Source organism: Scleropages formosus, chromosome 12 (genome assembly GCF_900964775.1).
Source record: "Scleropages formosus chromosome 12, fSclFor1.1, whole genome shotgun sequence".
Classification (NCBI taxonomy): Eukaryota; Metazoa; Chordata; class Actinopteri; order Osteoglossiformes; family Osteoglossidae; genus Scleropages; species Scleropages formosus.
Window position 1 is genome coordinate 11,947,728 of NC_041817.1, and position 19,412 is coordinate 11,967,139.

The following is a 19,412-nucleotide window of genomic DNA, read 5'->3' on the forward strand; positions in this document are numbered from 1 at the left end:
AACAAATAATTTCCGCAACATTGATAAACTGCAATGTGAATTCCAAACTTTATAAAGCGGTTGATTTGAAAACCTTCATACCCCAGTTGACTTCACCAAAGTCCATGAAGATATCTTTGCCAGCTCTGGTTAAAGCCTGTTTTGGAGTGTTAATCAGAGTGGGCCGTAGCACTGTAATGCCATTTCGGGTTTAAGTGGTGACCTGTGGAAGGGGATGACTGTGATCCAATCTCATGGCCCATGGCGGGTACAGAGGCTGACTGGAGAGCACGTCATCATGGGCTACAGTGAAAGCAAATACCCCCCTCCTCCTCTCATTCTCCCCATCCTGGTTTCTGTCTAATAGCCGAGGTTCCAGGCTCCTCCTCTCGCTGCTGTCTAAGTTCTCCAAGGCCATGGTCTCTCCATGAATGAGTTGGTGTGGGCCAACAAAACCAGGACGGGTCGTGTTACGGCTGGTGGGAAGGAACCTGTCGTTCATGGTGAGACATCCACTTTCACTGTGTGGGGCAGTGGGTAGGTAGAGCGGGTGGGAGGGACGGCGGGATGCAGGCCTCCGGCCTCGCCGAGGATGTGTCACCCTGCAGCTCTGCCGCTTCACGTGGCGGTGCAGGTGGTCGGAGCGGGTGAAACTTTTGGTGCAGTGTTCGCACTGGTAGGGCCGCACCCCTGTGTGGATACGCAGGTGGTTCTTCAGGTCGTAATTATGCACAAACTTGGAGTTGCAGTGGAGGCAGATGTAAGGCCGCTCCCCAGTGTGCTTGCGCATGTGGATCTTCAGCTTGTCCTGCCTTTGGACAAATGCAAAAATACCGGTTAATAAAATGAGAAATAGATTACCATCCTAAAAAGCTTGCTTTGCTGCTAAGACATATTGAATCTGGCATTGTGAACTGTGGGAGTATGTGTATGAACTCCGGAATAATTCAGTTTTAAAAACTAACGATGTAGCACATTTAATAGGCCTCTGGTTGATGGTTTCACCTACCTGGTGAAGCGAACCTCACAGATGGTGCAAACATAGGGTTTCTCTCCAGTGTGAGTCCTCATATGCCGTGGCAGCTTGCCCGCCCCCTGGATCACCTTGTTGCAGATGGGGCACTGCTGGGAGGCTTTGGGCTTCATCTTTCTGTCCTCCACCAACTGCCAGGGAGGGAGGAAGGTCCCCAGGTGGGAGGCACTGAGGAAGCTCAGGTATGAGCTGAGGTCTGCTTCATCCTTGATGGATCCTATGTGGTTGCTGTCGGCCATGTTCAGGCCAGCTCCTATAAAGTGCTTCAGAAAGTCATTGTGAAAAAGACTAGGGTGGAACTCCTCCTGCATCTCCTCTTTCACTGCCTCCTTCTTTACGCCCAAATCCAGAGGTGGGCACTCAAGTTCTCGGTGGTATGGGGGTAAGAGGGGGCTATGGTCCGTGATCTGTGGAAATCCAGGAAACTCTGGGTTCCACAAAGGAGGAAAGAATCCAGAAAAAAGGGGTGTTCTGTCAGAGGCAGAGAGCTTGGGGTACAGCCCCTCCTGCAGCAAAGCGTCAATAGAAAAGTCCCTAATGGCACGAACTTCTGGGTCTTTAGGGTCTATATTTTCATCTCCTGCCACCACTGTGGAGGCAGGTACTTGAGAATCATCAGACAGCCCCTCGCTCGGTGAGGTGCTCGGAGGGCTGTCCTGAGTCTGCCCTATATCATCACAGCTCTGCTCTTCAGTAACCGGTGTAGATTTCTCACTGGAGTACTCTTCTTCCTCTCGGGATTCCTCATCTTCCAATTCTCCATCCTCAGCTCCTTGGCCCTGCTCACTCTCCCTATCCTCTTCCTCATCTTCTCCTGCTGTCGAGTCCATGATCTCTAGGCAGACACTCACAATGCAAGGGATGTCCAGCATCTGAGCTGCAATTAGGACCTCCCTAATGCTGCAAGCGGTGACCGTGAGTGTGGAGGTGTAGACAAACTCCAGAATCGCGGCCAGCGGCTCAGCATTCACAAAGTCAATCTCGTACACGCTGTGCCATGCATCCCCGGTGTCTGTAGTGAAGAGCTTCTTGAAGTACTGGCTGCAGGCAGCCAAGATGGCACGATGAGCTTGGTACTCATGTTCACCGACAGCCAGTACCACATCGCACAGCAGACCTTTCTGCCGCTGCTCATTCAGTGTGCAAAGAACCTCACTGCTGTGATTGGGGAAGGGAATCCCAATGCGCTCCACCTCTCTGCTCACCATCCTCACATCAACAGCTCTGTCAGAGAAGAAGAAGGTAGCAATGATCAAAAATCAAAACCTTTTTGTAGTTCTTTTCAAACATTTAACTTGCAGTTAATCTTTAGGGGCATGAACGCAATAGGAAAAAGTCAGTGTACAGTTAATTGACTGAAATTCACAGAAGATGTCATGTGTTTGCGGTAATACTGACTTGATTAGCTTTACGAAGAGAAAAGCTAATCGAGAGAAAAGCTAAAAAAGTATCACTGTTAAAATTAAATCTGAAAAGTACAATTTATCCAAAAGTTTGCTTAACTACAGATAATTGAGTAAATGTAGCTCATGACAACTTATCTTGCTATAGAAGTTAATAAAGAATGACTAAGTTTTAGTAAAGTATTAAGATTTTCTACTTATATTTTGATAAAATCTTATCCCCCCTTATTCAATACCATGTTAAAGTATAAAGTTGTGAACTCATTATGTATTACAAATATGACAGTGAAACTACAATGGATATGAAAGCCTATTTTGTACCTATTGAAAAATTAATATTTTCATTTGTACATTTATATATTGTTGTCATTGTTTTAAAAAGAATTAGGAGATTGCTCATTTCAAAGTTCAAAATGATTTCCAGTGTCACAATATTATTCACACATACTGCAGCTTTCAGAAACTTTGTAAATCACAGTGCTGGGCTTTGAAATGAGTGTTTCAAAGAGTTTCAGTGGATCCAGTCAGCATTACATATAATCTCATGTAATTCCATATAATATTATTTCTCATATTAAATATGTAATACACTGGTTGGAAATGGAGAAGATGCCTTACAGGAATCTTAAGTGGTGCAACATCTTAATAACACCTGAATTCTGCCAGCTGGATTGCCCAACATCTGACATCAGTCTGGCCATCCTTGGTTTATGACACTTAATTTACACTGGCTAATGTTCAAGTCAGTTCTCTTTGGTCTGTGTTCTAATATGTGGTTTTTGCTTTGCTGCAGATATTGGCTGAGGAGCTACTTTTGAGCTCTTAATATCTTTATCAAGTCATCTGTCCAACTCAGGTAAAATTATATTTAACATTTTCACTCACTTGAGACTTCTCTTTATGCATTCTCCAATGAAAACAACATTTGTGTGTGTATATTTGATCTTTGACTTTCTTCAACACGGCCTCCTTGAAAATAGGACTGGCTCATACAGCGTTGGTCCGCCAGGGGAGCTGAACCAATCTGAACTGAAAGTAAGGGTTCCCATAATGCCACCTTGCAAAAACACATGTCCTATGGTAGACAAAATCCAGAATTCCCATGGGTGGGGAATGACATCCCCTCAAATTCCCTTTTTCTCAAACAGGTTGAGTAAACACAAGGCCAAAGAGCCCCTCCCTGCCCCAATACAGCAGTGGGAACACCCAGCCAAGTCAAACAGCTGCAAGGCGAGAAAGCAGCCAGCTTGAGGGAAGGGGGGCATCCGCTCTGTGCTTCTCCAGCCTCTGGGAACAGGAGCAGTAGCACTGGCTTTGGAACGCTTCTCCCAGCTACAGGATAACCCAGAGGGGACTGAAATAGGATGAGACACATGGGCAAAGGTTTGGAGATGGTGAAGTTAGTTTCCCACCACAGGGTCCTGGATCATGACATACTATGCTTGCCCTGACTTTTCATTTCCTTCACTGGTGAGAATGGGTGGTTCTCAGTCAAGTCCTTCATAGCATTACCACCAGCGCTTTACAACATGGCAGCAGTTGGTGAGGTCATCCCTAAATCAAAAACATAAACTTTATGATGGTTATGTTTTTTGTCGATTCTAGATATTCACATTATGATATCTGGAGTCTTTGTCCAGGGTCAACAGGAACAGCTTATGCAAAGAAGTGAAACATGCCTAGTGGATGTCTTAGCAGTTATGAACTACGGGTGGGTGGGAGATTGCTTTCCCATGCATGTTGCTGCCATTATTTATTTTCTCTTGTAAAATTCATCCTCAAGTTATTATTTTATTAACAGATTAAGTTTTGCATGCAGTCTACTGTACCCCTGTGCTGTACTTTTACCCTGTAGCAGAGGTTCAGATGTAGGGCCCCTCTTACTGAAAATGGAACTGTTCACTCACATGCCTGGTGCATGCCCCCAGTTCTATTCCATCCAGGGACTTAACTCACTGCTCGCCCACACAAACCCACCCCATTTACCCACCCCTACAGCCTTCACTGTCATGCTGCATTACTACAGCCCTTTACTAAGACCTTCTCCAAAAAAATTATCATAACTGCAAGGATGGGTTTAGTTTAATTACTCAGCCTGTGTCTAAAAGAATAGCAGCAGATTTAACATGGCAAAGGGAGAGAGGTTAACTATTCGTTACAGTGACAATATTTTAATAAGCTTGATACTGACTGATTTCACTCTGTAGATTCATCTAAATACAGTTTCTGTGATTTATTGATGAAATCAAGTAGAAGAGACACTACTATAAGGATGCACGTGGAATGGTGAACAAGTTTAGAATAATATGTTTCACAAAAATATAACAAACTACAGTCTTAACATTATCACAATTGCAAACCTCGCAACAATGAGTCGTATTAAGTTCCCAATTAACAGTATGCGTCAGCTGTAAAAGAGGTCTGACAATTACCACTTTGATATACGAATTTTCAAAACAACACAAGGCAACTAACACACTGGCTGAAACCAGTCGTCCCACGAGGGGCCGCGGCGAGCCGGAGCCTAACCCGGCAGCACAGGGCGTGGGGATGGAGGGGGAGAGGGCACACCCAGGACGGTATGCCAGCCCGTCACAAGGCACCCCAAGCAGGGCTTGAACCCCACACTTGCCAGAAAGCAGGACCTGGCTAAACCCGCTGCACCACCATGCCCCCCATCAGGCAACTAACAATGTTCTGAAAAGCTGAAATGTTTTTTGTCCAAACTGCACATACATCAGTTCTGCATAAAAACTAGAGAATTATTTGCTGCGTCAGAGAACAGTCCCAAAAATAATGAGAGCGTATGCCAAACATACACAAATTGGATCAGCAAAGAGGAGCAGTGCTTGCAAGTCAAAGGTCACTGATAAGGTTAGATGGGCACTCCACCAGATAGTTACTAAATACCTCAAAAATACAGCCTCAGAAATGATCACTGAAACAGTTCACTGAATTGAAGAAATATATATTCACAGAAGGTGAACAAAATAACAAAATAATTCCTAACAATATAGTGAATACCAAGGACATAATAAGAAGTAGGGCCTCTGCCTTCAAAACAGCTCAGTCCTTCTTGAAATGCTGTTATACAAGCAGCAAACTGTGTTTAACTGGAATCATGTAACAATACAGACACCCACACACACACGGTCTGAATCTGCTTGTCCCAAGTAGGGTTGCGGCAAGCCAGAGCGTAACCCAGCAATATAGGGCACAGGACTGGAGGGGGAGGGGAAACACCCAGGACGAGTCGCCAATCCGCTACAAGGCACCCCAACCGTGACCCGAACCCCAAACCTGCCAGAGAGCAGGACCCAGCTAAACCCATTGCACCATCGCGCCCTCCTTACGCAACAATAACTAAATAAATTTATTTACATTGTTATGTCCTATGACATACAATTTTGTCATCTCCTGTAAATATATAATTATTCCATCATCATTTAATTAAAAAAAATGCTATAAATATGGTTTAAAATTTATCTTTAAATATATAAAGAAGGTGGCATTTGAACAATACAGCTTTTCAGCTCCAGCAAACATTCTGCTGTGATAAATACAGAAAAATTATAGAGAACATAGCACATCTTGCAGTTGGAGCCGTTTCGTTTTCAGTACAACTGAGAAAGTTTGAGCAAGCTATGAAGTGTTGGCTGTCTAGGAACTGAAGGTCAGCTCTGCAATATATGCAACCTAAATACATTATATCAATGGAAATTTTTTCCCTACAAGACTGGACTGTGTGGCTGTATGGAGATCTACAGGGAAAAGCTTAAAGTTCACATGCCCTTCAGTAATATAGAAATCACAAATATTTTTTTGTCAGATATTTTTATCCCTGGAAACTTACAATGCTATATGATCAGCTTTGCAGTGATTTATCCCTTTGTACAATAATTTACGATTAGCACATTGATCAAGGGTACTACAGTGGGAGTGGGATGGAAATCAGCAACCTTCGGAACGCTAAGGAGCAATGACTGTGCCACCTGCTGGCCTGATGCTGCCCACGACAAGATGCAAAAGTACTACTTCACTTGTTTACAACATAATCGCAATTTCAAAACAACACTAATCATACATTGGAAGATAGGAAAATCCACTCAATGGGGCTCTATGATGATGGATCTCACTTAGTTGAGCTATCAGTCATCTCTTCAGGCACTGTTATTAGAATTAAAGTAAATAAATTATTCTGACAAATCTGTTAAATATACGTTGCAAAAGCTATACATTTATCATTTGCATTCTCTTTTTATCCCAATATACCAGGAACACAGCAATTGAAGCATCTTTAAACAGCGGTGGTTTTATTGTCCTACTCAACAAGAAGCAACACGTGATACACTGCCCACAGTGGCTCAACAGCCCCAAACATGGGTTCTTCCAGACATGGGCTCCAAAGAAACACAGGCTCCGCCGAACACAGGTTCTGTTGTCCCTTTCAAGATTCAACAGGTTTCCAGTGCAAAGTCACCGCAGTTTTTTTTGCTCTTCGGCTTATTATGTTGAAAGACGTTCGCCACGCTTCAAGCCCCAAACTGTGTCAAAATAATCCACCGCCGAACAGCAATGCGCAGCAGACAGAGAAACATGTAGCGGAGAAGTGCTTAACACCGCTGCAACTGATTCGGCGATGTAAAAGTGCGAAAAGGCCCTTACTGTTATGATGACATTCACTAGACTTTCATTTAAAGTCGCTCACTTTTTACCAGTTTATTCAGGTGACTAATTTATAAGAGCAACTCAGGTTAAGTACTATGCTCAGGGTATGATGACAAGAGTGCTTCAACAGCTGGAAGCAGACACCTTCAGACTGCAAATCCAAGTTTGTACCCACCTGACAGTGGTTGTGTACTGTGGTAAACATTCTTAAATCAGACGGCCACCTCCTCCTCCTCACTTTATTATGCCCCACCTATTTTTGTGTCACATTAGTCGAATCTGATACAAACCTAAACCTTCCATATAACCATACCTGTACATCACAGGTTAAAACATACACCGGACAAAACTTTGGAGAAACAGGCATTTAGAGGGTTTCATCTAAAAGGCTACTAATATTTATTATTTACATATGTAATGTTTGAAGAAAAAAAAAAAGAAAAACAAATGCTCCATTAAGAGCCATTAAAGAAATATTAAAGAATGCAAGGTTATGGTATTTGACACAAGGCTTCACTGCTAATGGACAGAAACCTGTGTTTCCTTGCTGACTCCTTGACAGCTTTAGAATGTTTTGCCATTTATTTGCAGACCTTTTCTCCTAAGTGTCTTTTGATGGGTCGTTTTTACCTGCTTCACCAGCTCCCTGCTAAAACTGCACATTGAGTTCATGAAATGCAGCTGGAAAGCTGATATCCTAATGTTAAATTTCAAATAATTCTCCTTCCCAGTGAAAATATAGACCCGACACTGCACACTTACAAAGCAATGCTTTTTACTGTTATATTCCGATTACATTTTGTGGTTTCAGTACAGCAAAACCACTACAGTCCTGTAAATCTCTTTATTTATTTGTTTATTTATGTTTCTTCCTTTCTTTTTTTCTTTTCACAGAGCGGCAGTTGTTTTCTGATGCCTAACGTTCAATAACTATATTTTTTTAATTTATCGTAAAATCGCATTTCTGAACTTCGAGACAACTCACCGGAACTTTACTGTAGTTTCAGGACAAATACTGCTTATATGACAAACGTGCACGACGAAATCTCTCCTGAAAACTGCTATTGGCTACAGAGTTCAAAACAAAAGTTGTGACTAAGCTGCAGAACGTTACCATCATGTGTCATCAGACATGACGGTTCCTACAAAACAAGGACTGTATATTACTCATCTAATTGTACCTGCACAGCGTTTCAGGACTGAACTAAGAAGGAGCCTAACTCCCGGCTTACTTGGTCGTGCACAAATACGCCGTGGATGCACACACTCGTACATGTACGCGCACGCATCTGGAGGTGTCCTTGCTCCTTCCGCTCATTCTCGGCCTAATGAATCTGGGAATGAAGAGTCATGACCCACCTTATGTTCCGGCACTCTTTCGCTTCCCCCGAGAGGTTACAAGGTGACCCCTTCTTGTCTCCACCTCGTACTGCCGAGAGATACACTTTCGACTTTTCTAACTATGGTCCGCGCTCATCTACCGGCCATTCGCAGAGGCGTCCCCGAGCGCCAACGCAGGCGGGCTGCTGCAGGTGCCGCACGGAGGCCAGTCTTCCCCGCGCAGCTTGCTGACAGGCTGGCGCAGGCGGGCTGGCGCAGGCGGGCTGGTGCAGGCTTGCGGAGAGGAGGCAGAGGCTGGCGTGTCGGAGCCGCAGATGGGAGGGAGCGCAGCGACGTAGCTCTGCCTCCAGATGCCGCACCGCTAGTTTTTATAGCAGGGTGGGTAGCTGGAGGATAATCATACCCCATCCTCCTCCACAACACAAGTTAAGCACAGTGTGTAATAAGCTCATGGTTCAAACCCTTTGATTTAGGTCAGACAAAATGAATTTTTAGTTCTCCGTTCTGTTAAAATTACTTTCAATGCAGGGGGGGAGGGGTGTTTGGTGGGAGGGTGGTGGGGGGAGAGAGAGGAGAGAAATGAATATGATCATTCTGCATACAGAAAGCGCTGGAGAAGAAGTCAGAGAGCTCCTCCAGTTAGCCAACCCAGTCCCACAAGATAAGACCCACGCGGTGCACTGACAACTGACAGTGTGCCTGAAGCGGGGCTTGGGGAGAGCATGTTGTGTCTTGTGGGGGGTGGGAGTGGAGGGGGTAGCATAATGCTGTTCCACAGCTGAAGTACACAGGATAGATTTACACCCATGTAAAGCAGCAGGTCACTGCATGACTTTACATGAACCGGAGCATAAACACAAGTCTGTGGTCGGCCAGCCTTTTTGAACGTGCTGCATCTATCTATCTATCTATCTATCTATCTATCTATCTATCTATCTATCTATCTATCTATCTGTGTCTGTCTGTGTCTGTCTGTCCCGGTCTTTATTCTCTCAACATTTATGTGATATAAAACAGCAGAATTATGAAAAGCATTACGTCTACATCTGCAAAAATGCTATTTTACGATTTAACCGACTCAGAATGTCTGTAAAGGATAATCTCGGTATAAAATGAGAGAGTTGAGGTGAGAGCTGTATGACTAGAATAGCTCTCCCTCTACGTGCCAATGGGTGTCTCCAAAATGAAGAGAATATTGCTTGTAGTTATGTTCACTCTTCTTCGGGCTTTTATCGGCTGGGGAAATGTTTGAACTTTTCTGCTACGACTCGCAGTGGGTAAGAACCACAGACTCCAAAGCTGGATGCCTTGTCTGGGTCCAGTCTCTAACAGCTCTTCTAAACCATTTATGAGACAGATTTATTCCAAAACAACAACAAAAACCAAAATCTGTTTATGGAGCATCACCTTGCCATGGGATAAAGTGGTAGGTTGGTTCTGCTGATCATGTCAGCCCGGTGAAAGCCACAAGTGTCCCCTCAGAAGTCCCTTTTTCAGGCCCGACCCGCCCGGCCCCCTCAGAACCAGAACCCCCTCATTACGCCCAGTGTGAGTGGTGATTAAAGGCAGCGGTCAGACGCAAACTGGGGCTTCCCAGCTGTGGCCTGCGTCTGAGCTGCGCTGGGCTGGCCTCAGGGCAGGATGGCCAGGCTGAGGGCGGCTGTTTGCTCTGCACTGCAGGTGTTTGCAGAGTGTCAGTGCAATCAACACAACCTTTCAACATCAACACAACTGCACTGCAGGCATAGGGCAACACCCAACTGCCACCTCCGTTATAAGCAGGCTTCTGTGTCTTTGACACGCATACCTCCCTTTTTCAAGGAGCCGGATGTTTTTTTTTTTTTTTGCAAACTTCAGAACAGGTGCTTTTCACTGTAGAATAAATAGCCCCATGGTCATAATCAAATGATACCATATGATAAGAAATAGAATATTGTTTAAAGTTAAACCAGGGTTTGTATTCATTAGTTTTTCTTGCCTTGCAGTTTCCATTGGATATACCTTTTTATTTCATTCTGTCAATGAATGGATGACTGAATGAAACGCCTACTTATGTACCACTGGATCATGTAATAAATCATATGACTGAATCACTGGACTACATGTTGGACCTCTCCCGTGCTGCTGGTTGTCACAGAAACAATCATAGTGGTTAACGTACTATCTATTGGACATTGCACCCTTAGTAATAGCTAAGGTTCCCAAATTTAGGTTAATTATGAGTCTGTTCTTCACTCTACAGGCCAGCATTCAGGATAAAATCCAATTTACAACTTCAAACTTCATAACAACTTTGCATATTTAAAGGCTGAAGAAGCGTCTGATTACTGCATTTCAGAGGTGCCATCTTGAAACAGATATAGAAGATGCAACAGACCTTAGTGCAAAAAAGGTCCGCAGTAATTGGCAATATTCTTATGCAGTATTATGTGGCCGTATAAGAAGTTAACAGCAGCGATATGTAAGTCTGTAGCACTTGAATACTCCATCTGTCAGATGTTAAAAGTTGGAAGAACCTAGTCCAAAGAACAAAGAAGTGGAGTGAGGAAGTCACATTCATGTCTGCAGACATCTATAGAGACTTTGCATCTCATCAACACAAAAAATATGAGTAAGACAGAGAGTAGAGTTGATGTGCGGGAGAGCAGATTGTACAAATATAGGATTATATTAGGGACTTCCATAGGACCTTAAAGAAAACGTGAAGGTCAACTTTTTTTTGTCAGACCGTATAGAGAGAGGACAGTTAAGGGAAGTTTCTGTTGCAGCAAAACAAGCACTACAATGCTATTCCAGGTTTGTAGATCTCGAAAACACTGATGACGTTATCCGTGCACAGCTAACAGACTGGAGGGAAGGGAGTATCAGAAAATCTTGTTAGTCAAATCAGGGAGACTTGCTGTACGTGGGAGCAAAGACTCTTGTTCAGATTCCAAGGAAAGAGACCCAACAGTTTGCAGTGGGCGTTCAGCTCCGTCATGGATTGACACCGATCTGTCTCAGTGCATAGAGGCGGGAACCAAATGGGAGCCACACAGGTCTGAACCTCTGAGACCGGGTACTACTCAACACAATTGTTTTTTGCCTATCTCAGAAGGTTTTTAGGTTTAGAATCATGAATTTTTCAATGTTTGGTGTGCATGTTCTGGTTTCTGTAGCACTACGTTATAATTTCTGCAGATTTTAAACGGCAGAGGAACACCAGTTCATTTCTGGCTATGATAAATACTTATGGACAACAGCAATTTATTTGTTTTGCGTGCACTGTGTTGGGGGTGGCTCAGGATCGCAACTTCTTGTTCTAGTGGGGGAAAATTCTTGCCAAGGAAGACACAACAGATTTGCTTCCAGCCCTACCATCATCCCAACAGTGATCCTGCACCATCTGACCAGTGCACAACTACCTCTCACTGCTGCCAGCCAACAACCTACAGACACATCACCCTGGGCCTTGCTGTATGTACAGTATGTATCATCCTGACAACAGTTGGTGACTGAACCACTCAGAGGATGCCTGAGAGACCTAAATGAGCAGTGACTTTGAAATGCGTGTTCCTGCTGAGCAGATTGTACTGGGATATCCTTTATCCTCCATTTGTGGATTCTACTTTGGTCCTATGATGGAAACTTATTGAACTGGAAACTCTATTCATCCATATTGAGTGTAAGGTCTCTATAGTCCAGGACACATCTCAGGAAGTGAACGGTATGGAGCAGAGTACACCCTGGATGTGATGCCAGGTCGTCCCAGGGTAATCACACACTTCACAAACACGGACACTAAGGGCAATCTCGAGTCAGCAGTTTACCTGAAACAAATGTCTTTGGAATGTGGGAGGAAACCCATGTGGACATGAGTCAAATAAGCTCAGTAGAAACAGAGCCATACCTGCAGCCTAAGAGCTGTTAAGCACCAGTGCTGCCTGCTTTGCCATCATGACATGACCAGTGAGGCACCATCGGTTATGGCTATGCTTTATATAAGGAGAAGACAGTTTCAAAATGTAACTATGATTCCTCCTTTGCCTCGGTTTTTACATTTGTATCTTTAAATCTATAAAATGTTTTGCATTTTGTCTGTATTGGTGGGGTCAGACACTAAGGTTACAGCTGTCATATCTCCTTGCCTGGTAGTCTGTTAAAGCACCACTGGCTAAGGTAATTAGACCAAATGACGTCTCAGCTTGCCTCGGATGTACCCGGACGTACTTGACATTCTTTCTGCGATGTATTCAATAATGCCAATGTTTGAATATAAACAGACTTTTGCTCCAGGGATGAAAAGTCCTGAATGTGGCTCACAAATAACCTGTAAGAGTCTTGCTTGGAAAATCACACAAAAACTTTGGGGCATACAGAAAGGCCTGAAAAATCCCTACATAAAAATTAATAAACTTGTTTCTTGGTAATTTGCTTTTGTACCATAATTGTGTGTATTACATTTGAGAACTGAAATTCTTCAGTACTCATGAAGTAGTGAAATATTTGTCTCACAAACACACCTGAGGTATTTTTCTGCATTTAATGATGTTATTGAGTTTATCACTATGAAACACAGCTAACATGGGTAAGAAAAAAGTTAAGCACTTCACTTCTCCCCAGCTGTATTCTGTTGCAGTTGCAGACAAATAGAAATAAAACATTATTGTTACCTGTGTTACCGGGTAGGCTCCGGTTCCCCGCGACCCCGTATGGGACAAGTGGTTCTGAAGATGTGTGTGTGTGTGTTAATTTTTAAAGGGTAACAAGCCAAAAGTGGCTGAAATATACACGGACCTGAAGCTAATGATAAGTTCAGATAATAAGAAATCATAATGTTACGGTGGATATGCACTTTTCACAAGCTCAGTGCAAGGGTAATGATCCGGCAATATCACTGCGTTTTTGAAGTGCAAGCTGTTTGTAGTGCTGTTATCCCACAATATTGAAGAGCCTTGCACTCACTCCTGCACCCTGCACTCTTTTTCTTCTGGACGAGTGACTTTGGGAACTCACTTCACTTCCCTGCAGCTGCAATTGAACTTCCTGTGCCTCACAAAAAAGAAACAGAAGATCAGCTCTTTTCAGAAATGTTCCTTTGTGGCCACATTACGTATAGTTTCTACATTGTTTAAAGGATTTGACTGAAATCTTTGGAGGCCCTTTTAGATGCGTTTTAGCCTTAGACCATGAGGTCGGGTGTTCCAGCTTTCTTTTTCAGGGAGTGAAGAGAAATAAAAGTTGCAGAGCGAACAGGACATCGGTGTGCTGCATTTCTACATCATTAAGAGGCAAAACCAATAAAAGAAGAGCGACGGGGTAAGGACTGTTTACACGGCTAGGTCAGAGATGCGCACCGTAACTGAGAAACCTCATTGTGAAAGGTTTGTCTTCAAATAAACCTTGTCGCACAGCGATAAAGAATTTTTATGTCTTACGTTTGGAAGGTAGGCTCCGCCATTATCTTTACATGACCCCTTTCCATTGAGGGATGACCAGATGGTGCACTACAGCTAACCAAAAACACTGCAAAGTTTAACAGCAAAAACATGAGTGAGTCACCGTTGCAACTTGAAAAGAGAGATAAGCGAAAGTCACACTGATCACCACGGAGAAATTCTGAGGTCCAGATATTGACCCTTGAAGATGACACACCATCGGTGATTGGCAAAGAACTGTGACTGGATGAAAACTTGGAGAAAATACTTCAATGGGTGCCTTTGGGAGTTTTTAAGGAAAAGTGGAAGAATATGGTCACAAAAATTGTTAAAATGAAATACAAACTTACTGTTAAAGGATCAAACTTGTACAGACAAAATTTTGGGATCATTCGCTCTGGACACTCTGCAGTTACTAAGGAAGTTACTTTTTATGTAAAGTACAATATTTGGAGCCCAGAGATGTGGTGAGGCTTCTGTTAAAATAAACACTAATCAAATAAGCTTTATATTGCCTGCATAAAACTGTAAGCCACTTTCATAGCAGCTTTATATCAGAGAAATGTATGTAGATTTCCTTGAAAGAAATGAATGACGCATATCATTTATATTTTATGTACATTTTATCATAGGCTTAGCAAGGGGGGGGGGGCATGTGAAGCAAGCTTAATGACTCTGTACAACATCTGTCTATATATAATACTGTTTGGTACTACTCCAAATATTTTTGGTCCATGCCAACAGCTGAGAAGGGGCTAAACCCCTGTATTTGACAGTACAGTACATTGCTTTCTAAAGCACTTTGTCACATTTTGTGCTAACATCCACTCTTACTATTCCCAGCCGTATTTCATTGAGAAAACAAATCAAATATTCATTATGCTCTCTAAAGACTGTCATTTCTGGCTATGCATCCACTCAGTTTCAAATAAAAAATATGCTTATTTAGTAGGCCTCCAAGCTGATCAAAGCCCTACAAGTCAACGGCTTACCATGGTGAAATGCAGCCTCCTAAACTACGTACCATCGTCTTGTTTGAAGGAGGAGCCAATATAGCCACTAAACACAATGCTGAAAGATGCTGGACTCAGGATTCAGGATTTTGGAAATGTACCAAAGGCCTTTAAGCACCGCAAGACAAACTCTTCAAAAATCAACTCGATAAGTACACAGATGACTGAGACAACAAGAATGCGACATCAAAAAGCCAAGTACCAAGAAGCCGACAACCAAGCTACCCGTCCACACCCAACACGCAAAAAGAAGTAAATTTGCTGACCTTGCGATGCCAGTGGGGTCAGGGTGTCTCTTTGTCCTGCAAGGAGGTCGTGTCAGTTTCAGCACAAGGATGTGCGAACAGGTATAGGAGCAAGATGGAGTGCAACAGAGGACTGAGCAGTGCTGCAGTTTAGTTGGAAGTGCTACTACTCTGACAGCAGTGAAGAATGAACCCTCATACGCAGACACACACACTCACAGCGAAAGGCTTGGGAGCAGGGCCCCCACCCACTCTGCAGCACCCTCCCTTCAAACCGAAACTATTTGGCAGCGATCCGTGCACCTCCACCTGTGCCGCTGACAGGAGAGAGCGGCGCTCCCAGGCGCTCGGCCCGCAGGAGTTTCCCCGCGGCAGCTCAATGACTGTTGCTCGGAGAGGAGGGTGGAGAGGGAGGGAGGGAGGGTGGGGGCTTTGGACTAAGGTCATGTTCTTACGCCGATGGGGTGTGTCAAGTTCCACAAGGAGAAACCTTGTTTTTATCAGGTGTGTCTTTTTTCTGAAGTGGTTTTAATGTGACAATGATTAACTCTTCTATGCATCTGTGCGCATTCTCAGGTCTGCGTTACTTTATCTGGGCTTTCCTGCATGGCTCTGCACCGCCGTGAGAACTGCTTCCACTCACTGATGATGCTGTGCCAGAAATAGCACCTTATCTAATTGGCTCTGGAGGACCCTGAATCGAGATGTCTGACAATCTCAATATTGAAGGAAATGCCAAGAATCTGACTGAAACATGTTGGAACAGAATATGCCAGGGTGTTGTTTGGTGTGTCTGAAAAGCACTCATGTTTCCCTGTACCTGAATACCAAGGTGTTCTTGTTTCTCCCACATCTTCATTTCACTTGTTCTCAAACCTTATGCTGAGTGACGTTATGGAGAATGACTTTTCTCACACTCTTATGTTATTGACCATTAATTCTGTACTGCACAGGAGGGTGCGGTGGCACAGCAGGTTTGGCTGGGTCCTGCTCTCTGGTGGGTCTGGGGTTCGAGTCCTGCGTGGGGTGCCTTGTGGTGGACTGGTGTCCCGTCCTGGATGTGTTCCCTCCCCCTTGTGCCCTGTGTTGCTGGGTTAGGCTCCGGTTTGCTGCAACCCCTGCTTGGGACAAGCGGTTTCAGACAGTGTGTGTGTGTAGGCAGAGGGGTCGTGATGTCGGGGATGATGTTTCTCATGAAGCTTTCTGCAGTATGTAAACTTAATGGCTGCACCTTTAGCCATTAAAGATGAGAAAGTTTGTAGTCAGCTGTGGCTGTTAAAAATAAGTTATAGATAAGAATTGCCCTGTGTTTAAATGTATCTTAACAAAGCATTGTAAGCATTATTATACTGTTCATCACTGGATGCATTACTTCAAAACTGAACTGTAAAACAAGCTAATTTTAAAATGAATGCATTATTTTGCTAAATCCTATATTTTTACTTCGTATATTACTGATTAATTTGTAGAAGTGTTTAATTTTTACTCAAAAAAATACTTCTAAGTGCAATTTATACACATTACATTTGCATGTAAAGAAAACAGTGAACAAACTCCCTCCTTGTTAGTTTATTGGTAAACTCAGTCGGTACAAAAAACCAAAAAGGCCAAGTCAAGCAAGAACTGAAAGATTCAAATTATGCTCTGGTTGTATCTTAATTAAACAAGTGAAATGATAATAGCAATATATATTTATCCTTCATCATCAATAACAACTTGTCCACTCTACACAAACACAGTCACTTACCAAGGGCAATTAAGAGTCACCAGTCCACTAAACTGCATGTCTCTGGACTGTGTGAGGAAACCAGAGCACCCAGAGGAAACCCACACAGACACAGGGAGAACATGCAAACTTCACACAGACTGAGTGCGAACTGAACCTACATTTTTTTGCACCACCCAGGTGCTGTGAGTCAGTAAACCTATTTGCTGCCCCATCGTGCCACACCACAGTTATTATTATTATTATTATTATTATTATTACTTTGCATGTTACTGTTGTGTTTTGCCATATGCAGTAGCAGCATAGTGGACTAAAATGGGATGCATACTGTATTGTTGTTTACCTTGTCAGGTAATTTTATTGCCTAACACCCGACAAGGTAAACAACATCACTGGGAAATGTAACATTACAAATTTGGAAGAAGTAACCAGGGTGTACCCCCCACCCTTGCGGCCAGTGCTTCCAGGATAGGCTCGGACCAGAACGACCCTGATCGGGACAAGCAATTACTGGAGATGGAGTGATATTACACCCTGACCTGAACCTATTACCTCTGACAAAATAATATAATCATACATTTGTCACACAGTGATGTAATAATTCAACACCATATGAACAATTAATGATTTTCACACCCAGAGTTAAACAGTTGGGTGTATATTTCTGATGAAAGGTAAAGCTGATTTCTGGTGTCCTACATCATACAGTCCTCAACATGACAAGAAGTAGCACCGCATTCTTTGATGGAACAAAGGTTCAGTCTTAGAGACACGCCTGAGCAGTGGTCTTCCTCCTCTTGCCACACCTGTCCTGCACTAGGATGATTAAATGCATTATCCTTTATGCAGCTCTGAAAGTAAAACACAAGCTAGTGATGATTGTTTTTCTTCTTTGACATTTATAATTACGTACCAGTTTATAAAGCTGTGTACTTTTCGCTGAAACAGTTCTACATTAGTACCTTACACAAAGTTATGACAACAGCAGAAAGAATTCAAACACAAGTCTTTCAAATACAAGGAGACTGCTCTAACCACTGTCCGACCTGGTGTCCTATATATGTTCTATTCAGTACTCGTCTAAACACAATATTACACCTGCCTGACCTTAAGAATTTGACTTTGGTTCAACAATCTATTAGATTCAGCCAGAAAAGCATTCATTATTCTGTTTATCCTAAAATTTGGAATTCTTTAGTTCATGTGGAATTCATGAGCTGACACTTTCCAGGGTAGTTCGAAGATTTTGGAAATGTGTAACACAATGAGTGGTCAGCACCTTAAGTTTTTTTCTCTAGATACCCTTCCATGACTGTATAGTGATCAAATACAATGGTCAGTGGTTCGCTAGAAGCTTAAGGGATACAGCGATAGTTCCGGCAATGTGCAAAGGGTTTGAGGTGTGGATAGCAACAGCGGGTAAGTTAGGACTCTCAGATACATTTAAAACATTGGTATATTACTAGAACATTCTGTCACAAGTCCTCTGGCCCCATCTGGTTCATGAAGTCCTATGATTCCTATGAGTTTTAGCATTCGAGAGAAAGATAAGCTGACAAGGAGTTTAGAGTAACAGAAGCCAGGAAAATACTGCAATACAGGGACTTGATTTATCCTAAAATAGCTGGATGCTTTGACATTGGGACACAAAGGAAGTGAAATGCGTTGGCTGCAGTGGGGCAGACAAAGTCCCGGCTTCAACTCAACATGAAGGTGGGAACATTGGTTTCTCACGGCAATATGACAAGGTTTATGGAAAGGACCTTTCTGAGCTGATACAGGAGAAGGTCCATGCATCCTTCCATCCATCCATCTGGTTGCCTAGGACAACTGGGATTCAGCAGCAGGCAGTGTGCATAAAATGGGAACCAGATCTGATGAGCATAGCCTCACCATATTAAGTTTTCGGTCCAGGCAGTTTCTAATGAGCCAGCCTGGTCCATCCAACTTTTACAGCTGGGGGAAAGTTGATTCTCCAACATGCCTTTTGTGTCTGAAGATCGCATTACTGGAGCATGTCCTGAGCAATTGCTCCAGAGTGGTAAGTGAGAGCTGTTCACTTAGGTGCTCAAGGCTGTGACAGAGTCAGTAAATAGCACACAAGAGGACATGCCGTCTGGTGAAGCAGGCCATAGCATTTGTGAAAGAAGGCAAAAGAGTAAAAGCAGCAAGCACTGCCATGTCAGGGCTTCTGGTGATGGTGCAAGACTGCCAGTTGATTGTTGACTTAAGAAGGCAGGCAGCTACAGGAGGGAGGATATGAAAGTTGTGAAAGAGACTGCAGAAAGAGCATCTAGATGGTTGTGAATCAGAAGTGAAGAGATATGTGTTCAAGGTCACTCTAGCAGCATAAGCTGGGTTTTGATCAGTCCTAGTCTTGCCTGGAGGAGAGTGTATGATTTTGAAGGATCTGAAACAATCAGTGACTCTAAGATATGCCACTGATGAAGTGTCCAGGTGTGTTGCGAGATGTGTAGCATAAAAATGTCAGAATTTTAACAGTGCTGAAAGTTTCCAAAAGTTTGCACCTCAGAGTAACTTATGCAAAAGATACTGCTGCATGTAAGGTAACCAAGTGGAAGAAAAC

The 19,412-nt window shown here is 43.3% G+C and overlaps 1 protein-coding gene across 1 annotated transcript; it reads right to left on the reverse strand.

The window, feature by feature from the left end:
- Positions 1-18: 18 nt before the first annotated feature.
- On the reverse strand, positions 19-15,345 carry LOC108929454 (zinc finger and BTB domain-containing protein 7C-like). Its single transcript, XM_018743979.2, has 3 exons — positions 15,121-15,345; positions 989-2,236; positions 19-791 (listed from the first exon to the last, which is right to left on the reverse strand). The coding sequence occupies exons 2-3, from the start codon at positions 2,218-2,220 to the stop codon at positions 191-193; spliced, it is 1,833 nt and encodes a 610-aa protein (XP_018599495.1). The 5' UTR covers positions 2,221-2,236; positions 15,121-15,345; the 3' UTR covers positions 19-190.
- Between the last annotated feature and the right edge of the window lie 4,067 nt (positions 15,346-19,412).

Coding starts and splice junctions, on each gene's coding strand:
- LOC108929454 (XM_018743979.2), bottom strand. CDS start 2,220: ATGGTGAGCAGAGAGGTGGAGCGCATTGGGATTCCCTTCCCCAATCAC. Junction 792..988: donor TGTGAGGTTCGCTTCACCAG/GTAGGTGAAACC, acceptor ATTTGTCCAAAG/GCAGGACAAGCTGAAGATCC.